This window comes from Quercus suber, unplaced genomic scaffold (genome assembly GCF_002906115.3).
Source record: "Quercus suber isolate HL8 unplaced genomic scaffold, Cork oak 2.0 scaffold_271, whole genome shotgun sequence".
NCBI lineage: Eukaryota > Viridiplantae > Streptophyta > Magnoliopsida > Fagales > Fagaceae > Quercus > Quercus suber.
Window position 1 is genome coordinate 137,114 of NW_027069727.1, and position 12,222 is coordinate 149,335.

Sequence of the window (12,222 nt, forward strand, 5' to 3'; positions counted from 1 at the left end):
GGCTTTTAGCAATAAGTTCTTGGAAGAGTGTTTGATATGTTTTAAGATGTGTGGAGATGGTAAGAAAATATATATATATATATATTGTGATATATGGTGTTTGCAATATGTATAGGAATGATATGTAAATACTTTGTTGGATATGGATCTTGTATATGTATACTTTGTGAGACATGGAGTTTGAAGATATATGAGAAATATGTATGGATATTTTGTGAGGAATGTGTTTGTGAAATAAATGGAAGTATGAGATAGATAATATGAAGGTTAAATGTAGTAAAAGCTGCTGCTAGAGTTGTTTTTTGTATTATGACATTGGTTATGTTGCTTTCTAAGAAGAGATGTATTGTAAGAGAAATGGAGAAAGAGATGGAGATGTGTTTATGAGTAGCAAAATGGTGATGTTTTAGAATAATGGAGTGTGGGAGAGATGGGTAATAGATGATGGTGTGTTGTAATATGTGTGTTGTGTTGTTATCTATGAAGAGAGATTTTGTAAGGGGGATGAAGAAAGATATGGAGATCTTTTAGAGATATGGCAGCAAAATGAATGGAGTTTTAGAATATTGAAGATGAGAGAGGGATGAATCCCCCCCTCTAGTGTGTAGTTTGGTCCTCTTTATATATAGTCAAATATGTAACTAGATTAGAATTAGTTGAAGGGAAATTCAGCAAATAAGGAAAAGTTTTTAACAAAGTAAGTGGTTTCATTAGTGGGATTTTGTTTTTTAGCCAAAAGAAGCAAAGTTAGAGACTTGATGGTGCTGTCACAGCTGTTACAGTTGTTAGCTGTCAAATGATGCCATCTGAATAACATCTTTTACTTGAAGGAAAAATATTTAGCATTAAATTTATGGTTTGACTAAAAATGGTAAGATAATCTTTATGGGATCCTTACTCCTACTTCTGGTATCACAGTTAGAGCCACTGCAGAATGTGTTGGAGCTGTTGCAGTTTCTATAGAAACTGTTTCTGCTTTTGCTGGAGCTGTTTGCAATTTTTGCTGGAGCTGTTTGCAACTTTTGCTGGAGCTGTTTGCTGTTTCTGCAAAACAGCTTCTGCTGGAGCTATTTGCAGCTTTTGCTAGAGCTGCTGTTGGTATTTTTAGCTAAGTTTTCTCTTTTGAAAAATTATATGCTTAGTCTATATATAATTTTGGTAAGTAATAGACTAGTTGGTTGATATTTGATAAAGTTTTAGAGATGTAATTATGGAGAGTAAGGAGAGTATTTAATGCTAAATATCAGATATTAATATATATTTAGCCATGTGCTTGGAATTGATTTAGATGATAATAATATAATTTATATGAAATACTATAATTACATTTTTAAACTTATATTATATGATGAACATTAATTTTTATGTAAAGAGCATGGAGAATTTTATCATTTTAAGTGTTATGTGATATGAGAGGCTTACCAAATGTTACCTATTGCACACTGACCTACTTGCATCCAGCAGTAAAATAATAATGAATTAACATGTACTTAATAATGTAATCTTGAAAATAGAGAAAGATTGACTTATCTTCACAGTTTGTAGCTCTAGCTGTAGAACAATAGTGGAGTTATGACATTTCAGTCACGTGATAAAATGAGTCTAACGGTACAATATGATATTATGAGTCATTCTGTGGTGATTTCATGATTGAAGGGGAAAAATGGGTGCAACTGGAGGGAGAGAGACTATGTCCAGTTGTGTGCATAGGTTGGTTAAGTTTATCCCCTTTTATCATGCATTTAAATGACTTTCCCCATGTAATGCTCTTTTAGTTTTTAGCCAAATGTGAGTGATACTGTCTTCCATGAGAATGACTTTTAGTATTATAAAATTTTGTCTTTCATAAGAAGGGCTTTTAGCAATAAGTTCTTGGAAGAGTGTTTGATATGTTTTAAGATGTGTGGAGATGGTAAGAAAAAAAAAAATATATATATATATATATATATTGTGATATATGGTGTTTGCAATATGTATATGAATGATATGTAAATACTTTGTTGGACATGGATCTTGTATTTGTATACTTTGTGAGACATGGAGTTTGAAGATATATGAGAAGTATGTATGGATATTTTGTGAGGAATGTGTTTGTGAAATAAATGGAAGTATGAGATAGATAATATGAAGGTTAAATGTATTAAAAGCTGCTGCTAGAGTTGTTTTTTGTATTATGACATTGGTTATGTTGCTTTCTAAGAAGAGATGTATTGTAAGAGAAATGGAGAAAGAGATGGAGATGTGTTTATGAGTAGCAAAATGGTGATGTTTTAGAATAATGGAGTGTGGAAGAGATGGGTAATAGATAATAGTGTGTTGTAATATGTGTGTTGTGTTGTTATCTATGAAGAGAGATTTTGTAAGAGGGATGAAAAAAGATATGGAGATCTTTTAGAGATATGGCAGCAAAATGAATGGAGTTTTAGAATATTGAAGATGAGAGAGGGATGAATCCCCCCCCTCTAGTGTGTAGTTTGGTCCTCTTTATATATAGTCAAATATGTAACTAGATTAGAATTAGTTGAAGGGAAATTCAGCAAATAAGGAAAAGTTTTTAACAAAGTAAGTGGTTTCATTAGTGGGATTTTGTTTTTTAGCCAAAAGAAGCAAAGTTAGAGACTTGATGGTGCTGTCACAGCTGTTACAGTTGTTAGCTGTCAAATGATGCCATCTGAATAACATCTTTTACTTGAAGGAAAAATATTTAGCATTAAATTCATGGTTTGACTAAAAATGGTAAGATAATCTTTATGGGATCCTTACTCCTACTTCTGGTATCACAGTTAGAGCCACTGCAGAATGTGTTGGAGCTGTTGCAGTTTCTACAGAAGCTGTTTCTGCTTTTGCTGGAGCTGTTTGCAATTTTTGCTGGAGTTGTTTGCAGCTTTTGCTGGAGCTGTTTGCTGTTTCTGCAAAACAGCTTCTGCTGGAGCTATTTGCAGCTTTTGCTAGAGCTGCTGTTGGTATTTTTAGCTAAGTTTTCTCTTTTGGAAAATTATATGCTTAGTCTATATATAATTTTGGTAAGTAATAGACTAGTTGGTTGATATTTGATAAAGTTTTAGAGATGTAATTATGGAGAGTAAGGAGAGTATTTAATGCTAAATATCAGATATTAATATATATTTAGCCATGTGCTTGGAATTGATTTAGATGATAATAATATAATTTATATGAAATACTATAATTACATTTTTAAACTTATATTATATGATGAACATTAATTTTTATGTAAAGAGCATGGAGAATTTTATCATTTTAAGTGTTATGTGATATGAGAGGCTTACCAAATGTTACCTATTGCACACTGACCTGTCAAAGTTTAGGAAATTGGGGAAGACATGTCAAGTAACATACTTTCCTTTATTAACTTTGAACCATTAGAACTTTACTGAACATACTTCTTGGCCCTCCAAACCATGACTCCCAAAATTCTCCCGATGAGACTCATGAGCTTGAATTATAAGCCAAAAAATGAGATGATGTGTTATGAGCTTAATCCATGGGCTTTGACGCCCTTTTTGTGTAAATATGGGCTCTTTTGGGATTTAGAAGAGATTTTTCCAAAATCTATGATAGTGTTAACGTGGTGTGAATTGCCAATGAAATAAAGCCATATGGCATGAAAAATTTCTCCTCAACAATAAATTTTTTTTTTTTTTTGGGTGATCTAAGATAGAATTATACTCTAACTTAGTCTAAGTGTATATGTGTGTGAAACTCTCTCTTAGATATTTGATCCCCCCACACCTCACAAGAACTTATATACTTATGAAGTGACCATCACACTAAGAGTATGTGGTGGTTTGAAATTAATAGATAAGGATGTAGATGTAAGCAAAAGTTCACAACTTCACATAAAGATTAATAAAGCTTATCATTCATTCAACATTTTTCATCAATCGCTTAACAACATATGGTATTTTGATACAATACCAAAATGTTAAGAATTAAACTGACACATTTGAAATGTTAAAGACCAAATTAACATTTAAATATTAGGAACTAAAATGGTAATTTACGCAAAAAAAAAATAAAGGTTATGTACACACTTTATAGGTTTGTGTTGATCTTTCTACTGGCCATATTGAATTGTTGACTTAACATTAGCTATGGTAAAAATATGTAATTTGTAAACAACATGACCGATGGACAATTAAGTGTCTATTTGAGAATCCCTTATATTAATTTTCTGTAGCTTATTTGCATAATGTAAGACAAAAAGCTAAAAACTAGTTTATTTATTAAGGAAAAAAAATTTAATATTTAGATGGTTTAAAATAAAGCAGAGATAAAGTTTCTCAAAAAGAAAAAAAGAAAAAGAGTCTAGATAAAGAAACAAAAAGCAATAAACATTTTGGCAAACGAATCATTTAATTTGCATTAAAGTTAGAATAATTTAGATTGCATTAAATCTCTCTCTCTTTCTCTCTTTCATTTTGGGACTCGTAATTAATGAAGGAAGAGAGAGAAAAAAAAATGTTATTGAATAGGCAAGTTAATATGACAAGTAATAAATATTTCAACATGACATTTTTTTTTTTTTTTGAGGGGGTTCAACATGACATGTTATTAAAGCATTTGTAAGATTTTAACCAATAGATAGCATTCGCATCCGGGAGCCAAATATAAAACGATTCTCATTGTTCACAAAAAAGCGCAGGTTCTAATTCTTTTTTCTAATCTTTTAATCATGTGTTGGGTATTGTGTTTTTGTTTTGGGTGAGCAGAGCATGAACCCCATTATCAAAGTATAATTTTTTAAGATTACTTTAATATGATGTATTGTAAAGTAAAGTATGAAATATAAAATGTATTGTTAAGTGAGAATTTAAAATAAACAAAATACATTTAAAAAATGCAAATTTTTTTTTTTTATAATTCTCAAATGAAAATTTTTAGACAACTATGATCTAAAAAATGTATAACTTTTGCTAAGTTGAACTTTTGAACCCAATATATATTTTTTAAAAATTAGGAATATGTTAAGGGAATGTGAATGGCCTTATAGAAAGATAGAAAAGCACGACAACAACTACCCCAGTGTTCTCATATCATGACTGGAAACATTGTGCCCCTACATCAAGACAAATGTCAATTGCATAATTACGGAGGTCGTGATTGGTCTGGCTGTCCCAGAAAACAGCAAATTACGACAAAATAATATGATAAAGTCAAGCTTAAAAGTAAAGACAAATGATAAACTATTTATTTATTAAAATAAAAAAATTATTTATTATTATTTTTTTTTTCTAATCAAATGATAAACTAATATATTTTATACAAATCTGGACCTGTGGTAGATTGAATTCAAAATTTTGTTCCACTAAAACTTTACGAGCATTATTATGAGTTCTGACTGTAGTAGCATTTCTTAACATGAGCATAGGTGAGCTCAAATCCCCATTACAATTTGAAAATTTCTTGGCAAAAGTTACACCTTTTGGCTACCAAAACTTTCTGAATTCTGAGTCTTCAACACTAAACAGTAATAATAAGATTATAGATCCCATGAATCCCAACCAGCAATCCAATTGAGCTTGAGCACCAACCAAGAGATCGGTCTAAGTTGAAGTCGTTGCATATCATATCTGGGATCATATTCATATAAAATATTAAGCAGATAAGGAAAATAGATGAAGCCCAATTGGGAGCTCAAGAATTGCTGCAACCATGATCAAGTTGTGTTTCTCATCACTGTCTCTGTCTGCGCTGTTGTCATACTAGCGGTATCTCTCTCTCTCTCTCTCTTTCTCTCTCACTTCCTATTTCATTTTTGCTTCTCATACTTCCTGAGCAAAATCTTGAACTACGTTGGATCAGTGAGACACCCATATTTGGTTAAAGAGCCTAATGGTTTATTCTTTGTTGCATTGTAGCAGAGAAGTTGGAATCCATTGATCAAAATCCTTTTTTTTTCTTTAATGGGGGATGTTTTTGCCCCAAGGTTCCATTGATCAAAACTTTAAAGGGTGCCCATGTCACTATTAATTTCTGTTAATGTGCTTAACTCTTTCATTGAATGGTGGTGTTTTATTAAACTGCAAGTGGGTATTTATCAATTACAATAAAATTCTGAGACCACCCCCTTTTTGTTTCTTGCTAGTTATATTTTAGTTTTGTTTCTTTTTACAGAATCTTTTTTAAAGTTTGAATCTGGGATGGAAAATTGTTAATGAACTCAAAGACAAAACATTACTCTGAATGCGTATAAAAAATTGCTAAACAATCCTAGATAGATAATGTTGTTGTACTGTTTTGCTATGCAGTATAAAGCTCTATCTTATCATAAATGAAAGGCAATTCCACTTCACTTCTGGATAATACACTTAACCCATGGGAATTGAAAAGTTGGAATCATAAAAGTAAATCCAAGTTATGTGGTTTTCTGAAAATTGGACTTGAATGAAAGTTCAGTCAGTTTTGAAACAGAGCCAATTTATGTTATTTGCTGTTAGACATTGGTACTTGCTGGTATGTAATTCTCTTAGAATTTACTTTCTGAATGCTATGCTTAATGTGTGAATCTTTCTTATTGATGTAGTTGTGGAGAACATTTTTGCTGAAACCATTCAAGCTTGTCACTGTATTTCTTCATGAAGCGAGTCATGCTGTTGCGTGTAAACTTACTTGTGGCCATGTAAGAAGCTCACTTCTTTCCACATAATTTTATCTATGAATTTCCCAACACTCATGCAGTCAGGGTGATATATTACAAAAGAAAACCTGGTTTTATAATGATGTATTATATGGTTTCAATTTTAAAGGAGTTATTTGCTTCCGAAAATAATAAACTCTTCTATAGACTTAAGCAGCACAACTCTCATATCTAAAAGACATAGTGTTTGTGGCTAATAGTGTAAAGTAACACACCTGGCTCTATGTAAGTTGAAGGTTGAATTTAATTAACCATTTTGTTGGCTTTATTCCATGCCAATTTGCTTGTAATTCAGCATTTAGAAACTCTGTATTTAGGTGGGAATCATGTAAGGGTAGTGTGTGAGAGAGTGTGAAGAAAAGCTCAAAAGTGTGCACTCAGCAGGGTCTCGCGATTGGATCTCGTGATTAGCAAGTTACCAAAGGAGGCACACGTGTGAAGCATGCAGAGGAGCTGAAGAGTCATGCCAGCTAGAGCACTACGGGACAAAACTTCCAATCTGGCCAGGCAGTTAGCTCGCGACTCAGTCAAGTCACGAGGCCAAGTCGCCAGATCACTCTGTTTGGGAAAACTGACCTTTCGCATTCCAAACACATACCAGTATAAATACCCCTTATACCCACAAATTGTAGAGGGTTTTAAGAGAGAATTTTGAGAGAGAAACCATAAAGAAAAACAAGATTGACTCATCCACAATCTTCATCCTTGTTTCTCCAAATTTCTCTACTCTCATCCTCTCCATTGTTACATCCTTGAGAGGTACATTAACCAAATCCTTATCTCACCATTCTCATATCAGTGAGAAGGTTATTTGGAGTCCAGAAAGCAGTTAGGAAGGGATCAGTTGATATTGGTTGATACTATGGGCTATAGCGGGATCCGGTAAGTTAGAAAAGACAAAGGTTCGGCTTAACCTCGATGGAGCAAGAAGTTTGGAAGGCTTAGGTACATTGGATAGATTAGGCTTGGAGGGTTTTCTCCTGTTCATGTATCCTAATTTCATTAGCTAGTGGATTACTAACCGTTTGGAGGGCGGCGGAGAGGATTTACGCCGAGGACTTCAGTTTCCTCTTCGATAACACATCACTGTGTTGTCTTTGTATTTGCATCTCTATTCTCTTAATCTTTGTCATTTAGTTTCTGCCGTGGTTGTGATTTTATTTGATTTAGATTGTTCTATCAATTCTGTTTTACCTTATTTTCATATTCCGTATATACATTGTTTGATAATAAGCTTGAATTGGTAATTTGTAATTTAGGGGTTTAAACGTTCATAAGTATTTTACACACTATTTGAACATTCACCCTCCTTCGATGTCATACAAAATTAAATAAATGGAGGGACATCTACTTGCACAACCTTTATCCATTTACCATAAACATTCATAGCAGTTGGCTTAAATGTCCAAGATTAAAGATGCCTTTTATTGATGCCTATGTAAACTCTTGATTTCGTAGGCCGCTTTTCATACATTTTAATGCTAGTAATAAATTTGGCACCGTCAGTCTTTTATTGAGTTTCTAAGCCATGAAGTGGGAGATGAGTAATTATAGGTGTCTTGGGATTTCTAGGAAAACATACTATTTCTGCTTCGGCCCTTTTGGACTGGGTATATGTATCTAGTTGCATGTATTGATCTTCTTTTGATATGAGAAAAAAATGGCTATTTTCATTTTAATTTGGCGGGATACCTCCATAGTACATAAATGACGACATCTTGACATAAGATATGCCATTATATTTTTAATACTCTAGAAGAAGCCATACAAGTAAGGTCTTTTCTGGACCTTGGTGATTTTGTGGCTCAACAAAGCCTTCTGGTATCAATTTTTCTTGAGCATTGGGGTAAACATTGCATGGTAAGATTTTGAGCATCAACATCGACCATTTTGATTGTCAGCATGACAAAATCTGGTTCAATGCAGGTAGAAGGGATCAAGGTTAATGTAGATGAAGGTGGAACCACACAGACACGTGGTGGAGTTTACTGGTTAATCTTGCCCGCTGGATGTAATGTTACCTGTCCTTAATATATTTTAACTCTTATTTAATAGCAGATATTACTCTTATGCAACAGCTATGTAGAAGTGTTCAAATGCACGCTTTGCTGTGACATATTGTTTATCCATGATTAACCTGATTCATTTTGTTTTGAATTTAAGTTTTAGAATCTTTGGGTTCAATATATGTTGTTTCTCAGTGCAGTTTTCCAATAAATAATTGGTAATTATGCAATCTTCTCTTTTCACCGTCTCCATTTTGTGGCATTCCAGAACTTGGTTCATCCTTCTGGGGAATGGTCTTGATACTTGGATCCACAAATCTTCTTACTGCAAGAATAGCTGCCGGATGTTTTCTTGCTGCATTACTTGCTGTACTTTTTGTAGCTAAAAATGTGAGCACTTATGAACACGTAGATTTTCTCTTTTTGTTTAATATTCCATATGAATGCTGCACTGCACTTATGAAGGAATTTGGATTTCACATGAAAACACAGCATTTCAAATGGTAGTTGAATGCCAAATTTTAAGTTGGGAACATATTGACAACAAAATGTGGAAAGTTTTCGTTCCTGACATTCTGAAGTTATTCTTTTGTATACCATAAAGAAGATAAAATTACCATCAAGACAAAAGAAGATGATTTAAATTGTTTTGAATGCCCATTGATTATCATGATTATTTTTTTTTATTGCTTTAAATATTGGAAGTCACCATGCTTATCCTGTGTTGTATGACATTTTAATTAATTAATTTATTTCAATTTTGTTTTTGTCTTTCGTGCAGTGGACTCTTCGAGGACTCTGTATCGGTAAGTGTTTTCATAATTTATAATTTGGCTTACTATTTTTTATACATGCCACAACATATTGGGTTCTATATGTTTATTTATTTCGTATTTCGCCTCAGGGTTTATACTTTTCCTTGGTATAATTTGGGCTCTGCAAGAAACAACAAAAGTTCGTATACTGCGGTACATCATTCTGTTCATTGGTAAATGAAATTCTGCTGTTTTTCTTTCCATATTGTTCAGGGAAAAGGATGATTGTTCCTTTACACAATGTGATAGGGTGAAAAATCAATGCTTACTCAGTTTTATCAAAATGCAGGTGTTATGAACAGCTTGTTTTCAGTTTATGGTATGACTTTGGAATGAAACAATCAATTTAATCATTAATTTAATTGGCTGTGTATGGAAATATGGATTAATCTGTATGTAATTATGCAGACATATATGATGATCTAATATCCCGTAGAGTTCACTCTAGTGATGCCGAAAAATTTGCCGAAGTGTGTCCTTGCTGTAATGGTGTTGGATGGGGCATTATTTGGTGAGCAACTGAGCATCATATCATTTTAGAAGAGTATAAATATTCAATTTTTGACTTGAATAGTTTTTGTTCTTATATGTTAAACCAATAACACAAGGTGTTCTTATGACCTATAATTGTGTTTTATTGCTTCAATTTCTAATTGTGAAGAACTCTACTTGCAGGGGGTTGATATCTTTTTTGTTTCTTTGTGGAGCCATGTACCTTGGTCTTGTGATTTTGTCTTGAGGTACATCACGATTGCTCAATTCTTTGAATTTTGTAATTTCTATTTGCATGTTGTCTAAAATTTGTTCTTATGTATGATTTTAGAAAATGTCTGTGATTGTCATTGGGCGATGTTGAAATTCACTATGAAAAGTGTCATTAGGGACTTTGAAGCTTTTATAGTTGAAAATTTTCTATTATGCTATGTACAAACGCACAAAGTTGAGGTTGTTTGTTGAATTAAATATAATATTATCTTGAACTTGATTATAGAGTTGAAGAAAATTGGAGACTCATTTAAATATTACCAACATAAACATTCATCCTTTTTTAACTGCTGTGAGAAGCACTTTCAGTTGATTATGTTTCCTTGCCATATCACTATCATGTCACTTGAGATAATTCTTTTCATTTATTCTCAGAATTTATATTGCACATTCACACCTCTTAATGGCTATGTTGAGGACATTTTGTGACTTGAGAACATTTCATTTGTCACAACTATGTTTGATTATGATTTTCGGTTATGGCTTACCGAATGATGTCTAGTGAAAATGGAAAATCGTAGGGAACTATACATTTAAACATCTTCATGTTGCATAGGTTCCAAAAGCTGCTAGTTAACCTAAAATGTAATAAAAACTCTATACAAATGACCACCATATTGCACTGTGCTGAAACTCTCTTGGTGTGAACTATTGAATCCTTTAGTGCTGTGATATTGGTATATTATGCTTATATTATAGAAAGAAAAAATATATGAAATTATTTTGCAAATGATTTTGTGAATCATGACATCTAGATGCCCATGGACTTGAATTGATGCCAATTAGCATCAGTGTTTTTATAACAATAATGTTTCAACTGGATGGAACGATGTTTGTATGTTCAGTTCTGATAAATATTCCTATTTTGTTGGTGGCTATTTAGCATTTATGTATGATCACATTTTTTTTTTTTTTTTTTAGTACATAAAAGTGCAGTTAACATAACCTCATCTATGATGGTGAATTTTATGTTGATGTTACCGAGCACATGCAAATCCATCGTCTCATGATAATGTCACACTCAACAAGTTGCTTCTACATGATAAATTGAATTTGAAAGACACCAAGCTTTCAAGATTTTACAAACTTTTCCAATTTTTTTTAATAAAAAAATTATATAATTAACAGAATATTCCACAATTAAAAAAAATTATATAATTAACTCTTGATCAACTCTACTTGATTGAGCAAGGATTAATGATCCTTGAGTCCTAACTCGATTCTTCTTAACCAATTGATCTGTTAGGATATCTGTGAATCATGTTAAGAACATATGTTATTTAGAATTGGCTAATCCTTTGACAAAATGCACTTTAGTTATAATTGGATAGATCTAGGATGGTTTAAGTCTTCAAGAAACATGTTGTTCAAGTCAAGAGTTAAAGCCACGTAAATATGTCCAAGAAACAAATGAAGAAGTGTTGTATTTTAAAAGTCGACAGCTAGCTCGACAGATTGTATCTATCGAGGTTTAAAAGGCTATATTAGCTCAATGCTCGACAGTTGCTCTACAAACCCTATCTATTGAGATTTACGAAAATTAGTTTTTCAGATCTGATTTCACATATATCCATGTGCATGTGTTTAGGCTTTCTTTTCTCACAACCTTAAACATATATAAGGTTTATTTTAAAGGCCGTCACGTTAGATGAAAACTTGAATGCAAAAGGTTTTTTGCAAGCATATTGTGACCAGAGACACGTGCTCTAGTTCACTTTTCTCTTGAAGAAGCTACTACGTTTGTACTTTGTAGGGTTTTGTAACCAAAGAGCTTCTTGATCTTTATCGTGTAAATGAATTGAAGAACTTTGCAGCTAACATCCTTCCCAAGTTGGTGCGTTAGTCACGTATTTGGATCCATACATTGATTGGTTAGTCATGTACTGGGAACCGTATATTGAAAATGAGAGATTGTCACTACAGAATAAGTTCAATTGTGTATTAGGGTAAGGGTTTAATTGTATGTTGGTAGAAAGTA

At 32.6% G+C, this 12,222-nt stretch overlaps 1 protein-coding gene across 1 annotated transcript; it reads left to right on the forward strand.

Moving 5' to 3' along the window:
* Positions 1 to 5,283: 5,283 nt before the first annotated feature.
* Positions 5,284 to 11,141, forward strand: LOC111987792 (uncharacterized). The gene is made up of 9 exons (XM_065781574.1): positions 5,284 to 5,729; positions 6,545 to 6,640; positions 8,585 to 8,669; positions 8,933 to 9,054; positions 9,446 to 9,470; positions 9,569 to 9,652; positions 9,769 to 9,798; positions 9,888 to 9,990; positions 10,155 to 11,141. Exons 4-9 carry the CDS (start codon positions 8,956 to 8,958, stop codon positions 10,216 to 10,218), a joined length of 405 nt encoding a protein of 134 aa, XP_065637646.1. The 5' UTR covers positions 5,284 to 5,729; positions 6,545 to 6,640; positions 8,585 to 8,669; positions 8,933 to 8,955; the 3' UTR covers positions 10,219 to 11,141.
* The last annotated feature ends 1,081 nt before the right edge of the window (positions 11,142 to 12,222 follow it).